This window comes from Capra hircus, chromosome 26 (genome assembly GCF_001704415.2).
Source record: "Capra hircus breed San Clemente chromosome 26, ASM170441v1, whole genome shotgun sequence".
Lineage (NCBI taxonomy): Eukaryota > Metazoa > Chordata > Mammalia > Artiodactyla > Bovidae > Capra > Capra hircus.
In genome coordinates, this window is record NC_030833.1 from 10,027,794 (window position 1) to 10,047,789 (window position 19,996).

General features: G+C 49.0%; 1 protein-coding gene across 6 annotated transcripts in view; it reads right to left on the reverse strand.

Annotated features, from left to right (window-relative positions):
• Positions 1 to 19,996, reverse strand: part of TACC2 (transforming acidic coiled-coil containing protein 2) — a 206,861-nt gene that overhangs the window by 147,339 nt on the left and 39,526 nt on the right. For all 6 annotated transcript variants that reach the window (XM_013975232.2, XM_018041283.1, XM_013975233.2 and 3 more), the window contains 2 exons: positions 7,588 to 12,846; positions 6,909 to 7,022 (listed from right to left, as the gene is read on the reverse strand). In XM_013975232.2, the coding sequence (XP_013830686.2) occupies positions 6,909 to 7,022; positions 7,588 to 12,846 (5,373 nt within the window). The remainder of the gene's footprint in view (positions 1 to 6,908; positions 7,023 to 7,587; positions 12,847 to 19,996) is intronic.

The following is a 19,996-nucleotide window of genomic DNA, read 5'->3' on the forward strand; positions in this document are numbered from 1 at the left end:
ACAGAAGAAGGGCACAGATGGTACCTACGAAGGCTCAAGGTGAGGATGAAATACGATGCTGGATGTAGAAGTACTTTGGCTCAGAGGGAGGAATAAGTAAAAAGGAACTTACACTGAGCAGTACTTATTTTGTGTTGGGCACCCTAAATAAAGCGGCTCATTGAATCCTAGGTTCTATATGCCCCCACTTTACAGGCAAGTAAACAGGTTCATCAAAGGTGATGCCCCCAAAGTCAGAGAACTAGAACTTGAGCAGTAACTTAATTGTAAACCTCAAGGCTGAAGCTGGTCTCACACCATAGAACTCAATTCTACAGTCTTCTCGCTAAAGCCTAGAAGCAGGTTCGGGGTGGAGTTGCTGAGAAGAACAGCCCCCTCCCCCAGGGCAGGTCACTGGGTCAGCTCAGCTGTCCAGGGGGCAGGTCTGCCATCGGAGGTCAGATTCTGTTAGGTGCTCCCTTCCCTATTCCCAGTCTCGGCAAGAATGCACCCGAATTTCTTCCAGATAGCCAGCTAGAGTCTAAAATATCCATTTCTCAAACACGGCTGCTGAAACAAACCTGAATCCCCGTCTAACAGAGTGGCGGTGATGAGAGGTTCCAGGAAGAAAAGAGGGTCAGTCTGGGCACATTCATTTGGAAAATCACCACCTTGCCCTGAAATTGGCCCGGAATCTCAAGTGGCTCTTCCCCCACTCAGATCCACATAACACAGGCCTCAGAGCAGAGAGGCCCAGAAACCCAGAAGGGCGGGAAGCCAAGGCGTTGGGTCCCATCAGAGGCTCCTGGAGGCAGAGTCAGCCCCTGGCCTCTGAAGAGGCTGCTGCCTTCGGTGCAGGTGTCTCCTACCCCAGCTTTCCATGGCAACTTGGCGTTTTTCCAAAGGATGGGTTCACCTCTTTAAAAAATCGCTTTAATTATGGAACACAAAACCTTCAGAACATAAAGGCGGAATTTTAAAAGCTCCTTTGACTTTTATAATACGATGGTTCACAATGATTGAAGCTGTTGATCATAATATAAGTCCGCATCATTTGTAGAGTTGTTAGTTCTGCGGTTGCTTTGAACCATTAACAAGCCCCTGTGAGCTGGCAGCACTAGTGGGGCTCCCATATGACAGAGACACACAGAAGCAGAGGCACGCACAGTCTCACCCAGTCTCACATTTCCCCCCTCCCTGCAGGGCCTGTTCCCATTTCATTTGGAGACCTTGGGCATTTTCTTTGTTTGCTAGATTTTCGAGATGTATTTTTTAATAAATACATTAAAAATGAGAATAATAGTTACCATTTGTATTTTACACTTAACATATAGCAGGCATTATACTAGATTGCTTTGAAAACATTCCATTTTAATCTTAATTCCAACCCTAATGGGGAAGGGGGGAATTTTCCCATTTTATAGATTTGGAAACTGAGGACTGAAAAGTCAAGCAGCTTCTCCAGGCATCACACAGCCAGGAAGAGGTTGCTGGGATATGAACCCTCTGTCTTACTCTATCATCTCCTATTTGGGAAGAAAACTGCTCCAAGGGAATGAAGTGTCAGTGTAGCTCTGTAATAGCCCTGTAATAGCCCAAAACTTCTCAAAAGAAAGTTTAAAATAGTCCAAGCAACATAATATACAATCAAACCCAGAAGGATGGGGGTGGGGACGGGATGGGTCTGTTGTCCTGGCTTTAGCTGCTAGGCTTGCTAGCTTCTTTTCTTTTCCTTAATTTCTATGACTATAGCCCTCTTCAAAACCTTATTCTTAAACTTGAAAACATGGTGTCACAGCTGCTAATTTTAGAAAGAAAAGGAAAGAGAAGGAAGATACAGACGGAGTAGGAAGAAGGGTGGCAACCCACTCCAGCCCCGCCTTCAGGTCCAGCCTGGGCCTCCTAGGCAACAGGCCGGCTGGACCTTGCTGGTCCCTCCCTCCGCTCCTCAACCAACTGCCCCTTGTGGTTGAGCCTAGGTGTACTCAAAGACCTGAAGCATCTGGGAATCATTTAATTCTCTCAAAAGCACTAGTAATTGAAAATGATACCTTTCCAGCCATTTCCTCAAATGGAAGAAAAGAGAGACCCCTTGAAATAAATATTCAGCAAAAGCAAGCTGGTCATGTCCACAATGGATTCAGAACTACACATCTGATCATCAGTGGCGTGAAAGCAAAATGGCAAATTCTAATAATAGACTTTCCATCCCCTGAGGACAGCTGGATGGATACAAAGTCAAAATCATTCAAGCGTCTTCTGTAGAACATTCTAAAAATAAAATCTATGGGTTCCAGAGTCTTCCACAAGGAGGGACTACGCGATGTATACAGAAATCCACAGCCAAGCTGTCTGTCATCGCCTATTTCTCAGAGATGGGTGTACACAGACCCCTTAGGTGGAGGTGAGCAAAGCCACAGGATACCCACAGCACATGCGCCAGCAGGCCCAATCTGACTTCAAAAGATGGGAAATAGAGCAGCAAAATATCTGCTCCCTGCATCTACATGGAAATGAGACTGAGTTTTCAAATGATCCTGTCACCAAGATGGAAAAGAGACCCTTCTTAGGTACTGAGTCTGATCTGTGGGGTCAGCTCTAACCAAGTCAAAAGAATCTCCAAATTTCAGTAGATTCAACAGAACTGTGTCACCCGATAACCAAGAGAGTAGAAAATTTGGTTTTGACTTGCTTCTTCTCATGGCAACGCAAGTATTATTTTTATGTTGAAATACAATACAATATACAATAAAAAACACACACAAAGTTTTACAATAAAATACAATCTCAAAATTTTTAAACTTGAAGCAGATCGTTGTGGGCAGTAAATTCCCTCTCCTCTGCCACGAAGACATTTCAACAAAGAAGTTAGTTCTGGAAAAGAAAGATGGCCAGGCTGGAACCTCAACCCCAGGAAGAGGAACACTGGCCACGCAGTTCACTGCAGGAGAAAAGCCTGTCCCACAGAATTGCAAAGAGAAAACCTAAGCTCTGCCTGGGCCGGAACGCACCATTATTGCATCTGATCACTTATCCTGGCCCTCACTGCAACTCAGGGAGGCAATTACAGCTGTGACCTCCCCATTCTACAGATGGACAAACAGATTAGACATGAAACCAGTAAGAGACACAGCTGGGTGTGAACCCAAACTCCACCACCACCCAGCTCCTGGTAGCATCTGCCATAGTGTGACCACACAACCTCCCCCAGGCTGCTGCCAAATTCACCTTCACATGCAGCATCTGCCATTCCCAGGGCACACACACCCGACTTTGGCGGGACTTTCTCTGAGGCCCGCTCAGATCCACAGCACAGCTCCCTCAGGGTGAAAGGTCCACTGGAGCTACTGAGCTTCCCCTCAAGGCAAAGAAGCATTCCTAGCACTGGTGTTAAAGTAGGAATGAAGTTGCTTGGCTGAGAGAGGAGAACCTTTGGGGCCCCCGTGGGAAGGCTTGGCCTTATGGATCATTCGATGACTCTGAGAGCTCTGGGAGGAGCTGGGGTGTCCCAGGCAGCAGCCACTCACCATATGGAACCGTTGAGGGCTTGATATGTGACCAGTCCAAACGGAGGTGTGCTGTGGACATGAAATACACCCCAGCATGCAGAGACTTCATATGCAAATAAGAATGCAGAATACCAAGTCAATAATTTATATATTGATTGCATGTTGAAGTGATAATATCTGTCATATATTGGGTTTTGTTGTTGTTGTTTAGCTGGTAAGACATGCCTGACTCTTTTGCAACCCCATGGACAGTAGCCTGCCAGGCTCCTCTGTCCATAGGATTTCCTGGACAATAATATGGAATGGGTTGCCATTTCTTTCTCCAGGGGACCTTCCCAACCCAGGGATCAAACCTCAATCTCCTGAATTGGCAGGCAAGTTCTCTACTGAGCCCCAGGGAAGTCTACATGTTGTGTTACTGAAAATGTATTATTAAAATTAATTTTAATATTTCGATTTTAATTTGTTTAATATTAATTAAAATTTTAATAATTTCTATTTGTTTTGAATATGGCTACTAGAAAATTTAAGATTATATTTGCAGCTTATGTCCTATTTCAATTGGACAGAGCTGGTCTGCACCTTCTGGAGACCTTCGATTGTCTACTGAGTATAAAGTAGGCTCTGTTGTGGTCCATTTGCTCAGATGTGGCTGTCCCTGTAACTGCCCTCGAGGCAGGGGAGCCAGAGGTCATCCCACCTGGAATTCTTTCTGGAAATCCTCAGCCAATGGGAGAGTAGCAGGCCTTTTTCCTAAGAACCCAAAGCACAGGAAAGGTGAGCCCTCTTCCATCCTCATTCCCTTCAAGGACCAGAGCAAAGCTGATCTAAATAGATCCAAATGATCTAAATAGAAGTAGACCATGGGTTGGAAAGATACCCCTGGAGGAGGAAATGACAACCCTCTCCAGTATTCTTGATTGGAAAATCCCATGGACAAAGGAGCCTGACGGACTACAGTCCATGGGATCTCAAAGAATCAGACACCACTGAGCATGCAAGGCCACACAGGTCACAAATGCAAGTCATGAATGCAAAAGCCACTTAGTAATGTTTAAATGTTGGTAGCCAAGTAAAAACAAGAAAAAAAAATGAAAATAATTTCAATAACATTATAACCTAGAACATCCAAAATATTACCATTTTAACATGCAATATAAAAATTATTACTGATGTTTCTTGTTTTTTTTTTTTTTGGTCACACTATGCAGCTTGTGGGATCCTAGTTCAAAGTGCAGAGTCCTAACCACTGGACCACCAGGGAATTCCCTGTATTCTTTGCTTCACACTGAGAGAGCCAATCCTTAGGTAGGTTGACAAGGAGTCCGGGGCCCTCAAGGAGGAAGGGGTCCAGGAGGAGAAAAGGACAAACTTTTTCCCCTACATTCCTTAGTCTTAGTCATATAAGATGTTATTTTCTTTAAGCCCAGAGCTAATGATTAAACAATAAAACAAAAGATGTAGGTTGTGGGAATGGGTCTGGTAAGACTTTTCCTCGTGATGTCTATGTCAGAAACTTTCTCTGTCTCTTTTTATACTTTAATAAAACTATCCTACACAAAAGCTCTTGAGTGATCAAGCCTGGTCCCTGGTCCCGAAGCTAAATCTTCTTCAGAGATCACGAATCCGACACCGTTCACCGTAAGCTATCAACACTAAATCTTCAACATCTGAGATGCGTTTTACCCTCACAGTGCATCTCCGAACACATGTGACCAGGGCTGCCAAAATGAACGACACAACTCGAGAATCTGAAAGTCTATCACCCAACAAATCCTCAACCAGAGCAAAGTGCACAGAACACCCATTATATTGAGGTCAATATCTACTGCTCTGTAAATTATAAGTCATACACTTTGAGCCACTAAGATTTATGTCTGCAAAGAGTTCTGATGGCAGCAGGAAAAAAAGGACTCTGAGAATTTAAACAGAAAAAAAAAAAAAAAAAACAATGGATGAAACTACCCTAACATAATGTGCGTTTGTGCACACACTAACATCATAAATACCAGCAATCATTAGGTGTTGGGGCTGTGGATTTTTCTCTTTTTCCTTATACTTTTCTACACCTTACACATATCTAGTGTTAATTTAGAAATTACAATTTTAAAATTAAAAGTGATTAAAACATCGAGTCATGAAATATTTATTGGATTACTATATGCCTGGTCCTAAGACCTTGTTCTCCAGGAAGGATGATAAAACATCCAGGGACTAAGAAAGAGCTAATATAACATTTGTGGGGAGAGGAAGGGGAGGATTTTTCAAGTTAGACATCTTTTCCTATACTTTTACTGGGAATGTCAAAAATACATACGAGCAAGAGTGGTGGGGAATTTTGTGCTAAGTCAGCAGCAGAGACAAGTGTCCAGTGCAGATTAAACTTGCATCTGTCTTGGCAACAGGGCTTGCAACTCTGCTGGCCCAGAGTTATGAGAGTTGCCCTCATTTGGATGGCAAGGCAGTTGGGTGGAAGTGCTCAGACTTGAAAAACAGGTGATCATGCATTCTTTTGGCGTGTGCAAAATATGCATCAATTCATTTACAAAATGGCTGCAGCTGTTTGGCAGGATACTCTGGGCTAGCCACAGGTACTAATTTAAAATCCAACCCCGCCTCCCTCACATGAGCATGTGCCTGTGTGTGTGTGCACACACATGTATACACACACACACACACACACACGCACAGAACTCTGGAGGAGCCAAAGAGCTAAGGATGCTGCAAAGCTTGTTCAGAATGTGACTATGCCCAAAGCACCTCCCTCTCCCCTGAAGGATGTCATTTCCCAGCAGCAGCTGGTGCCCAGCCACAGGTGGCATTTCACTTAGGAAAGAACAGGCAGGTACCCTGCAAAGTGTGAAGGTCTGGGATTCCTTGTTGCATCTGTCATTTGTCCTCCTCCCTAGGGGGCATGACTGCTGTTGGTGATTAGACATTCCTGCTCAAGATTAAATCAGACTTGAACCTATTTACCTCAAAAGGTAATGAACTAGATTAGGAGGTGTCAGGCTTGGAGAGTTGGGAGATATGGGGCGTGTTGTCTAAGGGGTGCAGGGTTTCTTGGAGGGGATGACAATGTTCTAAAATTGACTACAGAGCTGAGAACTGCACAACTCTGTGAATATATTAAAAGCCACTGACTTGTATACCTTAAATGAACAAATGAGATGGTATGTGAATTACATCTCAATAAAGATGTTAAGAAAAACAAAGATAAGCTCAGATGTGAAAACAATTCCTTTATACAAGCAATGGAGATCATAGTTATCTCAGGCACCGTGTAAAGAATCAGAACGGTGAGGTGCATCTTTCTTAGATTAAGACGCATACATTTTAGTACTATCCTTTGCCAAACATCCAGCATGTCTCTGCAAAAGGAAGGCAGGGTTCTCCAAAGGCTGATGCCTTTTCACTGACCTTTCTGCTCCTCCCGCACTGCTGGCATCATCTGAAATAACCTCGTCCGTGATGTCTGGAGCATCCTTCTCAGGAACCAAAGGTAACGTAGATGGGCCAGCCTTGGGGATCTTTCTGGGATAATGTAAAGAAAGCAATACATCTCAGAAAGGGCATTTCTCTTCATGTCCTATTGAAAACCCCTTTTCCCAGTTTAAGCTTTAAGTGGCTACTTCAGGAAAATCTCTAGAAAAAAAAAAATTAGCTTCAGGCAGTGAAAGGCTTTGAGATGCTTTGGGATCCTTTAGGCCTCTCTGCATAAATAAATCCAGATTCAAAAGCAAATGTATCTGGACACCAGAAAAATAGTCTGACTGACCCTAACCTATGACCCCATAGTCTACTGCTGGCCTGTAAATATTTCATGCTTTACAATTTCCGTTAGAAGAATTAAAGAACACAAGGAAAGGAAAAAAGATGTGTTAAACAGACAGCTCCTCCAAACCAAACAGACGCCTCCAAACCATTTCTCACATGTTTTCAGACTCTCAGCACATCCAGAGATTGTAAGTAGGGAAATTTAAACAATTAGATACGGAAAAATGAAGCTTCTTTAAAGCCACTCATCACTTTGACTTTTAAAAATGAAAATCACTTTTACAGCTGACCCCACATTAGCGTGTGAATTTATTCTAAGTACCTCTCAGCGTCCAGTGCTTCTGGATCCAGGTTTTGCAGCTTCAGGTCCCGAGTTTCGTCAGGTTCTGTGGGTGAGGAGACACCTATCTTCCCATCCTCCGCAAAAGCAGGGAACTCAGGCCTGGGTTGCTCCTCAGCCTGTGGGGGCCCGGCCGGGCGGCCCCCACCTGGGGCGACTTCAGCATCCATCCTCAGAGCCCCTTCTGAGCAGCCTGGGTCCCCAGGGCTTCCTGGCACAGCCGAGGCAACAGCCGCACCAGAGAACATTCTCGTAATACCTGTTTCAGGCAGGTCCTCAGACACACATGTCCGGGTCCCAGCTGTGTTCAAAGTGACGTCACCCTCTGCTTCCCCAGCAGCTCCAGCTTCCAAGCCGGGCTCCAGCGGATTATCTGCCACTTCCCCAGCTGGGGGCTCCCGGACGCCCTGGGTGCCCAGGGCATCTTGTGTTTCCGAGATGCCAGCTGCACCTGCACGCCTCCTCTCACCCCCAAGTGGGTCTGGGGTGCAGGGCTCACCGACGGCCTCGGGCAGAGGTGGGATGTCCCTGTGGGGAGATGCTCCCCGGGCAGAGGTGGATCCTGGCGTGTCACCCAGAGCCCGGGGGTGAGAAGAGCCCCAGGGACCATCTTCTCTGGGTTGACTGTCCTGGTGGGCTGTTTCCTGGCTCTGTTTTCCAGAAGGAATGCTGTCATCTGGACCAGAGTCCCCTTCTGCATGGCTCTGGGGAGCCACCTGCAAGTCAGCCCCGGAAGCCTCTGGAGGAGCCGCCTGTGAAGACAGATCTGAAGCTGCTTCCTGTGGGCCACCTGCCTGCTGTGAATGGGCCTGGCCTCCTCCAGGTCCCGGCCACCAGCCTTCCCCGGCACCCTCCAGCTTCTTGCTGTCCGCCAGCATCTGCGGGGCCTCGCTTACTTCCTTTCCCTCACTGGCGCCCGGCTGGGTGTGCTCTGCGGCCAGCCAGCCCAGCCCGGGCAGCTTTCCTGGAGCTGGATCCTGGGGACCCAGATGAGAAATCTCAGCCTCTACGGCCAGTTCTTGCTTCCTCTCCTTTGAGTCCACCCAGAGACCAGTGGGAAGGGTGGGGAGAGGGGTGACGGCCACTCCTTGAGTCCCATCTGGAAGCTTCTCTGGGCTTGGCACCATGAGGCCCTTGCCCATCACCCTCTTCCCAGCTCCCGCCTTTTCTCCCTGTGTGCTCTGGGGCCAATCGGCGGTCAGGGCTCCAAGCACAGACTTCTCGAAGATCTTGGTGATGTGCTCCCTGAAATCAGGCAACCCAGCGAGCATCCCAGTCTGCCTGCAGCTTGCGTCTACACCAGCTGATGCTCCCCGCCTGGGATCCTTGGAAGGCTCTAGCATCCTCTCCCCGCTGCCCTCGGTCTCTCTTGCTGCTTCCCCTCCCTTGCTCTCCTCACTGACGGGGCATGCTGGAGTTTCGCTGGGCTCAGCACTTGCACCGGGAGCTCCTGACCATTTCTCCTCCCCCGTGGTCTCCTTACTCTTGGCCAGAAATGGCATCCTGTCCAAGTAGGGCACAGAGTCCACAGGACCCTCCAAGGTCGCAGCTTTGGAGCTTCCAAGGCTGGCTGGCGCTGCAGAGATTCCCTCACCTGCAGCTCCTGCTTGCAAGGAGGACTCAGCAAAGCCCTCCCTGGAGGAGGCTATTTCCGAGGCAAGCAGGGGCTCCCGAGTGGAACAAGGGCTTTCCCTAGCGGCTCCGGGGCCTTGGGGTGAAACAGCTTTCACAACACTGTCTTCCAGCCCTTTCCTGGCAGCACCCTCGATGTGCAGGTAAGGAGTACCAGGGGCAGCCTCCTCCGGGGGTCCAGACGGCAGGAGCCTCTTTGGGTCGGGCACAACCTGTGCTGCAGAAAGATCTGCCACGCTTCTGGGACTCTCAGCCAGCTCCCTGGCTAGTGGCCAGGCATCCTGGCAGCTGGCCAAGTGCTGCTCCCCTAGAGCAGAGGTAGAGGCTTCCTCCCCAGGGGAAGAGTGCTCCTCTGTTTGGAGGGAGCCTGGCTCCCCCGGAGCCTGCCACATCCCCAGGGCTCCACCGTCCACCTTCCCGCAAGTCTCAGCACCATCCACACCGTGATCCTTGGCTGATGGGAAAATTCCAGAAAGCTCCAGGACCTCTGCATCTGAGGCAGTGAGGTGCTCCATTTCCTTCTGTGGGACCAACCCCGGTTGCTGCCCGCCCTCCTGGGTTTCTTCACCTGCCTCTCTCACTGGGGCATCCTGGGCGGGTGTGGCTCGGGGGCTGGCAGGTGCTGGAACCGACTGGCTGTGAGCTGCCTCCGGGAGAGCTACTGAGTCAGGCCAACAAGGCGGGGCCCCCACGGTGTTTCCACTTGCCTTCTCTGTCTTGCCCAAGTCCTGGAGCTGGGGCCAAGCGTCAGCTGCTCCTGAAATGCCTGCGTCCTCAAGACATGCTTCTTCATGCTGGCTGCCGGTGTTCAGCCCGTCAACCAGCTCCTGTTGGGACTCGTTTGGCCCCTGCCCAGCACAGCTATATTCTTTTCTGCTCAAGCTACCTGCAAGAGAAGGGTCTTGGGAAGTGTCTGCTGCAGGAGATGAGCTCCTGGACGGCTGACTGCCGCTACATTCTCCCTCTTGCCCCTTCTCCCTGAGTGCAGGCAACTCAGGCTTCATAGGTGCTGACAACTGCGACTTCTCAGTCTCAGGATTCTCCAGAACTGTGCCCCCAGGAGGTGAACTCGGAGCATCAGACAGACTGCCTTTGGGGAGCTCACTTTGAAGTTCCGTTTCAGAAGCCGGTTGCTTGCCTCCATGAGTGGACAAGTTCACATCTTCCCGCGGTCCCACGGGTATGTGGATTTGCGGAGAATCGGCACCCAGGTTCTTAAAATCCGTATCACCTGGATAAGCCTCTTCTTTGCTTCCGCACCCTTGGGATGTCTCCCTGAGCATATTGAAGACCGATGCGTCTGGGTGTGTCTGGGATGTTTGGAGATGATTCTCAGGACACAATAAGGGCCTCTCGGATGCAGTCACTTCTATATCGCTGTCCCCCGGGTGGGATAGGTTTCCCTGCTGACCTTGCTCCAGGCTGAGCGTCGTGAGCCTGCAGTCCACTGCCCAGTTCTCCTCCTCAGGGGGAGGGGGCCCATCGGCAAGGACTTCCTGTCCAGCTGTGTCACGCCCCAGCCCACGGGGGTGGGGAGATCTTAGCGAGCCCTCCCCTTCCCCATGGCCAGGGTTCTGTGCGGATGGGTGGCTCCCTGACTTTATTTCAGGCATGCTCTCCGCCTCCTGGGCTTTGGGGACGACCTCTGGAGCAGGAACTGACAGGAAATCTGATTTCTCAGATTCTAAAGCAGGAAGAGAGTCCATTCTTCCCAGTCCCTCCACGTCCTGAAGGGTGTCGGGACATTTGGTCTGTGGTCCCGGCCCCGCCCAGACGGTTCCCCGGGGAAGAACACATTCACCAGTTCCTTCTGGCCCAGAGGGTGGGCTGGGATGCTGTTCAGGGAGCTGGTGCAGTGAGCCCGATGCGTGGACCACTTGAGATTCTCCCATCATCCCACGGGCCACCATGTTCCAAGCTGCATCTTCTGAGGGAGAGTCAGACCTGTCCACGTGCCCAGGGATCTCCTCTCCAACTGGCTGTGCTAGGACTGTGTTAGGAAGGCCTTTGCTCTCCTCATCGCCAGTCAGCTGTGAAACCTCGTCCTTGTCCACCTCTGGGTCAGGCTTGCAGTCCCAGGCCTCAGGTTGTTCTGCCTGTAGATTCCCAGTATCTGCACCATCAAGGGGCCCTGGGGCTGCTCCCTGTCCTCTAGGATCAGCCCCAGAGACTTTGCTTTCCTCGTTAGCCACAGCTGGGCCTTCGGGGGGCTCAGCTTCATCCTTCGGCCCTGGTGACCTGCTGGCACTCTCATCTGATGCACTGGGAGTGGGGAGAGCTGGAACCTTTGGATGGACTTCATGGCTTAGCTCCCTATTCCCAAGCTCTGCCCTCTCCTTCAGAGGGGCAGGAGCAGGAATCTCTCTGGAGCCTCCTTCCAGACCCTCTCCTTCTCCTCTGAGGTCTGATGCTTGCTTCTCCGGTCCTGACAACCCTGCTTCTGCCCACTCTGTAGCCAGATCTGTGAGAACAGGCATCTCGGCCATGGAAACCATCTCCTTGGCTTGTTCTGCAGCCACGGAGGCCAGAGCAGCTGGCTGGGAGGGGAGGCTTGAAGCTGGACCCACATCCTCAGTTGCGGCGTGTGGGGTAGGCTCAGGGCTCATGAACAAAATTCCCTCGGGCTGATCACCTGTTGCTGCCCAGGTGACTTGACTAGGCTGAGCATCTTGGCTCCTGGTCTGCGAGTGACTCTGAGCATCAAGGGCACCCAGAGTCTCCTCCCAAGAGCCCTTGTCCCCCGGCACCAGGGCAGGACCCAGTGAATCCCAGGGCAGCCCTGTGGGTGGGAGTGCTCCCATCGGCTGCTGGCAGCTTTCCTGGAAATCGGCCTTCGCTTTGGCTTCTTGGGCGGCCCCTGAACTGGTCCCAGTGGGAGGGCAGGCCCCGAGGAATCCCGTGTCATCGGTGAAATCCTGAGGTGGCCCCTCCACTGGGCATTCGGGGACTGGCTCTTGCGAGGTTGCGATCTCGGGTTTTAGGGGAGGCTCCTCCAGGCTGGCTGAGCTCTCCTGGCCTTGGTGGGCAGCAGGGGCCTTGGGGGTTCCCTGCCGGGACTCTGGCCATGGTAAGCCAGCTGCAGCCTCTTGCCCTTGGGACTTGAAATCACCAGGCCGGGCATCCTCTCCAGGCAGCTGCACCTTCATCGGCTCTGGAGGAGCAGTTGGTGGAATTCCTGCCAACTGGTCAGTGGAGCTGGAGGAAGACAGTCTCTGCCCTTCTTCCTTCGAGCCTGTCTCTTCTTCGGCACTGGGGATGACAGAAACCACCTTGCGCTGAGTCAAGTTGTCGTCCTGAGGGACAGAGGCTGGCGAGGCCTCTCCTGGGCCATTTGGAGAAAGTTCCCTCCAAGAGTGTTGAACCAGGGGCCAACCTTCAGGTTCCCCTTCTGGGCTTGCCAAGCAACCTTCCGGGGGGCCCTCGGCAAAGCGCATGGAGGACGAGGGACTCTCCCACTCCTGGGGCTCCGGTGTGCTGGGACATGGAGAATCTTCTGGACCCCTGGCTGCCTGTGGGTGCTCTCTCGACTCAGTCACCTCTGGGGACACGAGGCAGGGGTCTGGAGTGGCAGCACCCTCAGAAGCAGAGCTGGAACCTCCATGCCAGATGCTGCCAACAATGAAAAGATTTAATGTTTCATCAGTTCTCATGGATGGCAAGGAGAGAGTAAAGCACAGGCATAGTCACCCCACCCCTCTCCCATTGAAGGATATAACACACCATCCTCATGCGGCTCATCCTCCCCATGAAGAGAGCCCCCTCCGCGCTCCACCACACCCATAAACATGACTTCCTCCAAAAATCAATGCAGAGAATCTCAAACATTCAGTCTGAGGTTTTCCATGCTGGTCAGTAGTGAATAGGGAAATTAAATACCAAGGAGATCAAACCAATCAATCCTAAAGGAAATCAACTCAATATTCATTGGAAAGACTGATACTAAAGCTGAAGCTCCAATACTTTGGCCACCTGATGCAAAGAGCCGATTCACTGGAAAAGACCCTGATGTTGGGAAAGATTGAAAGCAGGAGGAAAAGGGGATGACAGAGAATGAGATGGCTGGATGGCATCATCAACACAATGGACAGGAGTTTGAGCAGTCTGGGAGATAGTAAAGGACAGGGAAGCCTGCCTGGCATGCTGCGAGGTCACAAACAGTTGGATGTGACTTAGTGACTGAACAAAAACAACAATTATGGACTGAACTGTGTCCCCCTGAAAATCCATATTGAAGTTTTAATCCATAATGTGACTGTATATGTGGACATAGGGCCTTTAAGAAGGTAATTAAATGTAACTGAGGTCATAAGAGTGGGGCGCTAATCTAGGAGAACTGAAGTCCCTGTAAGAAGAAGGGGGACACCAGGAGTTACTCATACAAAGAGGCCTCAGCAGACACAGCAGGAAGGTGCCATCTGCAAACCAGGAAGAAAGGTCTCACCAGAAGCCACCTCTGCCGGCACCCTAACCTTGGAATCCCAGCCTCTGGAACTGTGAAAAAACAAAATTCTGTTGTTGAAGCTACCCAGTCTGTGGGTTTCTCTATGGCACTATGAACATACTACTGCAATGGGTATATTGGATATTATTCTACTATCCTTTCAGCATTTTTAAGGTTTCAAATTTTCCAAAATGAAAAGTTGGGAAAGTACTTGGATGAAATTTACTGAACATCAGTGCTTTACCTGGATTATCTCATTTAACCCTACCAATAGCCTTGCAAGGTGAATATTACTACTGCCATTTTGCAGAGAAGAACCCTGAGAACACAGGGGTTAAGCTTGAATCTGATGGACCATGATCTTCTTATTCATTCTATGCCTCCAAAAGCAAAAACTTTTAAAGAGGGAGACTGAAAGTTTGTGTCCCCCAAAATTCATATGTTGAAAACTAATCCCCAAGATGATGGTGAAAGGTTGAGGTTGCAAGCCATGTGCTACACTGGGATTCGTGGCCTCCGAAGGAGAATTCAGTCCAGGGCCAGAGACGAGGATTGACTACAAGGAGCTTTTGTGTAGCAATGTTTTATTATTAAAGCATAATAGAGACAGGGAAAACTTCTGACATAGACATCAGAAGGGGACAGAAAGAGTGCCTGCTTGCTAGTTTTTAGCAAGATGTTTTATGTCTGTTCAGTTCAGTTCAGTTCAGTCGCTCAGTCGTGTCCAATTCTTTGCGATCGCATGAATCGCAGCACGCCAGGCCTCCCTGTCCATCACCAACTCCCGGAGTTCACTCAGACTCGCATCCATCGAGTCAGTGATGCCATCCAGCCATCTCATCCTCAGTCATCCCCTTCTTCTCCTGCCCCCAATCCCTCCCAGCATCAGAGTCTTTCCCAATGAGTTAACACTTCACATGAGGTGGCCAAAGTACTGGAGTTTCAGCTTTAGCATCATTCCTTCCAAAGAAATCCCAGGGTTGATCTCCTTCAGAATGGACTGGTTCGATCTCCTTGCAGTCCAAGGGACTCTCAAGAGTCTTCTCCAACACCACAGTTCAAAAGCATCAATTCTTCAGTGCTCAGCCTTCTTCACAGTCCAACTCTCACATCCATACATGACCACTGGAAAAACCATAGCCTTGACTAGACAGACCTTAGTCGGCAAAGTAATGTCTCTGCTTTTGAATATGCTATCTAGGTTGGTCATAACTTTTCTTCCAAGGAGTAAGCGTCTTTTAATTTCATGGCTGCAATCACCATCTGCAGTGATTCTGGAGCCCAAAAAAATAAAGTCTGACACTGTTTCCACTGTTTCTCCATCTATTTCCCATGAAGTGATGGGACCAGATGCCATGATCTTCGTTTTCTGAATGTTGAGCTTTAAGCCAACTTTTTCACTCTCCTCTTTTACTTTCATCCAGAGGCTTTTTAGTTCCTATTCACTTTCTGCCATAAGGGTGGTGTCATCTGCATATCTGAGGTTATTGATATTTCTCCTGGCAATCTTGATTCCAGCTTGTGTTTCTTCCAGTCCAGCGTTTCTCATGATGTACTCTACATGGAAGTTAAATAAGCAGGGTGACAATATACAGCCTTGACATACTCCTTTTCCTATTTGGAACCAGTGTGTTGTTCCATGTCCAGTTCTAACTGTTGCTTCCTGACCTGCATACAGATTTCTCAAGAGGCAGGTTAGGTGGTCTGGTATTCCCATCTCTCTCAGAATTTTCCACAGTTTATTGTGATCCACACAGTCAAAGACTTTGGCATAGTCAATAAAGCAAAAATAGATGTTTTTCTGGAACTCTCTTGCTTTTTCCCTGATCCAGCAGATGTTGGCAATTTGATCTCTGTTCCTCTGCCTTTTCGAAAACCAGCTTGAACATCAGGAGGTTCACAGTTCATGTATTGTTGAAGCCTGGCTTGGAGGATTTTGAGCATTACTTTACTAGCGTGTGAGATGAGTGCAATTGTGCGGTAGTTTGAGCATTCTTTGGCATTGTCTTTCTTTGGGATTAGAATGAAAACTGACCTTTTCCAGTCCTGTGGCCACTGCTGAGTTTTCCAAATTTGCTGGCATATTGAGTGCAGCAATTTCACAGCATCATCTTTCAGGATTTGAATGAGCTCTACTGGAATTCCATCACCTCCACTAGCTTTGTTCAAAGTGATGCTTTCTAAGGCCCACTTGACTTCACATTCCAAGATGTCTGGCTCTAGGTGAGTGATCACACCATTGTGATTATCTGGGTCATGAAGATCCTTTTTGTACAGTTCTTCTGTGTATTCTTGCCACCTCTTCTTAATATCTTCTGCTTCTGTTAGGTCCAGACCATTTCTGTCCTTTATCGAGCCCATCTTTGCATGAAATGTTCCCTTGGTATCTCTCATTTTCTTGAAGAGATCTCTAGTCTTTCCCATTCTGTTGTTTTCCTCTATTTCTTTGCATTGATCGTTGAGGAAGGCTTTCTTATCTCTTCTTGCTATTCTTTGGAACTCTGCATTCAGATGCCTATATCTTTCCTTTTCTCCTTGGCTTTTCACTTCTCTTCTTTTCACAGCTATTTGTAAGGCTTCCCCAGACAGCCATTTTGCTTTTTTGCATTTCTTTTCCATGGGGATGGTCTTGATCCCTGTCTCCTGTACAATGTCACGAACCTCATTCCATAGTTAGCAAACTGTTAATCAGACAAGAGAGACCCCCCAAGGCTGAAGGCGTTATACCAGGCCCCTCTCCCACATTATACGTTTCTGAGATAGAACGGCACAAGGTGTGTCATCCCTGGCCATAAAACAACTGACATGAATGTTGGTTTGTTGAGCCATTATCAGCCCAAGGTCTGAGAAAAGGAAAAAAAAAATAAGGTTCGTCTTACACAAACTGGTTTGAAGAAAGACAAATTTTAAAGCAAATACATAGTTTCATTAACATAGCTCAAGAAAAACACTTCTATAAGAAAAACGCATTGGTTATCTCAAGGTCTGAAAAAGGTTAAGTTCAGGCAGAACCAGGTGTCCTCAACAGAGAAGGGGGGAAAAATGTCAGCCACTTGCAGTTTGTTTCCTCCCGCCAGTTTATTTCCTTGGGGACCTCTGGCCTTCCTACCTACTAACCCTCTCAATGGTATTAGAAAAGGAGGGTCTTTGGAAGGTGATTAAGTCATGAGGGTTACTGCCCTTATAAAAGAGATGTTGGGAAAGATTGAGGGCAGGAGGAGAAGGGGACGACAGAGGATAAGATGGTTGGATGGCATCACCAACTCAATGGACATGGGTTTGGGTGGACTCCGGCAGTTGGTGATGGACAGGGAGGCCTGGCGTGCTGCGGTTCATGGGGTCGCAGAGTCAGACATGACTGAGGGACCAAACTGAACTGAAAAGAGATCCCCAAAGAGTTCCCTTAACCCTTTTGCCATGTGAGGACTCCCAGAGAAGGCATCTACCTATGAACTAGGAAGTGGGTCCTCAGCAGATCTGAAATCTGTTGGCACCTTGATATTAGATTTCTAGCCTCCAGAGTCACAAGAAACACGTGTCTGTTGGCTAAGCCATCCAGTCTATGTCATTTTATAGCAGCCTGAATGAACTAGGACAGAAGGCAAGAGGCTCTTTACCTGACTCCATTCTAGCCTCTCACCAAGCCCCTCACCTATGAATTACCACATGACAACCTCGAAGGAGGTGTGTTCAGCTGTCATTACACCAGTCATCCTGATTTAATGCCCATCTCTGCACATCAGTTCAGTATCAGTTCAGTTGCTCAGCCGTGTCTGACTCTTTGAGACCCCATGGACTGCAGCACACCAGGCCTCCCCGTCCATCACCAACTCCCAGAGCACACTCAAACTCATGGCCATTGTGTTGGTGGTGCCATCCAACCATCTCCTCCTTTGTCATTCCCTTCTCCTCCTGCCTTCAATCTTGCCCAGCACCAGGGTGTTTTCCAATGAGTCAGTTCTTCGCATCAGGTGACCGAAGTATTGGAGTTTCAGCTTCAAAATCAGTCCTTCCAATGAATATTCAGGACTGATTTCCTTTAGGATGGACTGGTTGGACCTCCTTGCAGTCCAAGGGACTCTCAAGAGTCTTCTCCAACACCACAGTTCAAAAGCATCAATTCTTCAGTGCTCAGCTTTCTTGATAGTCCAACTCTCACACCCATACATGACCACTGGAAAAACCATAGCCTTGACTAGACGGACCTTAATGGTAAAGTAATGCCTCTGCACATATGACACTGAACATATTTCAGATGGACCCGAGAGAGAGTTGGCTACTATCTCAACGAGATTAGCATTTTGAGACAAAAAGCAGGGCTCACAAGAGCAAAGAAGAGAAAACTCTTTAGGGTTGCTGCTGCTGCTAAGTTGCTTCAGTTGTGTCCGACTCTGTGCGACCCCATAGACAGCAGCCCACCAGGCTCCCCCATCCCTGGGATTCTCCAGGCAAGAACACTAGAGTGGGTTGCCATTTCCTTCTCCAGTGCATGAAAGTGAAAAGTGAAAGTGAAGTCGCCCAGTCGTGTCCAACTCTTAGCGACCCCATGGACTGCAGCCTACCAGGCTCCTCCATCCATGGGATTTTCCAGGCAAGAGTACTGGAGTGGGGTGCCATTGCCTCCTCCGAGGGTTAAGTTACATGAATCCTTCCAATCCCCAAGTGATCACTAGGACAGACGTGCCCATGGGGAGTCCTGGCCTTGTGCTGATGGACAGGGGTGAAACCACTAGAACTGCAGGTAACATTCCTTGACATGACCTCTGCAGAGCAGGATTTCTCAAATTCAATGGTTTGTTCCAGAACCAGCAACTCTGTACTTGTGAACCTATTTTCCTTTTAATAGGCACTTTATGCTTAATTGTGTTCCACTCATTAAGCAGGGGGTCAAATCATTTAGTAGCTAATGAGATTAATGGCATGTAATTCAGAAATGAAGCATTCCTACTGACGTCTGCTTGTTCAAGAAGCACAGAACACAGCTCCCTCTGCGCTGGCAACAAAAGAACAAAGCGGCTTTACTGATCTGCCTCTGAGAGCAGTGGCCAACTCATGAGAGTGTGTGATTTCCCTTCAGGCTACTTGAAGTCATGACCGTCTGGGGACAGGATGATAAATTCACTCCACTGGGGCACCTTGAAGACCTGTGGGTCTTATAAGAGAGCAACCAGGAATACATCCCCCAGAGTGTGAACACGGACTCCCTTTAAAATAAAGACCCAGTCTTGGCTCTCTTTCACCTGAACTGAGCACCTGTAATCTCCATGATTTCCCGTCAGAAGCCAATTTCTAAACCAGATTAAAGTCACTCACCAGGAGGAGATTTGCCCAAGGGCAAGAAAAATTCTACAAAGTGATCTGTAAGGGCTCTGCATTAATTGGAGCTTGCACAATGTCCTTTTGTGCTTCAAGATGGAATTAAAAAATGTGTAGGATGGAGGTTCAGCTCAGAATGTAAAGGCGAGCTCTTGTGGGCTGGGCAGTGTGTTCTAAATGCAAGGCTCTCAGCCCAAAGGAGGGGGGGCACTGCCTTTGAGCTGAGGAGGGCACAGCATAGAGACCACAGCCTCCCCGGTGCAGCCCTGATGCCCACACCCCGCCCCCGCCCCGCCAACAAAGGGAGAGAGGCACGTGCAGAGACCTGGGAGGAGGACTGATTCACTGCAGCAAAGGGCTGAGCAGATGATGAAGACGCAGAGAAGGCCCTCCCCACCACCGGAGCTGGAGACAATCACATCCAGATGGGTTCCTAAGGCGTAGTTCCGAAGACGCACACTCAAGCCAACTAGGAATGCTTGAGAAGAGGAAGGAGACTGGCTGGGGAAAGACAAACAGTCTCTGCACTACCAGGCTTCAAGGGAACCAGCAAAACCATAAAGCAAAATCACCAGGATGGACAGCTGCCACATCCTGAGTGTTTACTAAGGCCAAGCCCACGCTAAGCACTTTTCAGTTCTGATGACATTTAATTCACACAGTAGCCAGGCAGAGTGGATGTTGCCCCGCCCCTCAATACACAAACGAAAAAATATCCACACAAAGCTTCCAGACCAGACCCAGGTCGCACGCAGAGCTCCTGGTACAAAGTGAGACCAAGCCCCGCTGGGCTCCGGGCTCCCACCGCCTCTGGCTGCCTCGTAACTTGCTGGCCTCGCCTCTCCTGGACCAAAGCAGCAAACTCTTCTCCCACCCACTCTGGCCCCTGCACTCTGTTCTCCAGGCTGCAGCCAGAACTATGGCATAGACACGAAAGCCTGATCCTGTCACCCTCGTGGGAAGACCCTCTGGTGATGACTTCAGTTTGCAGTCATCTGTGCC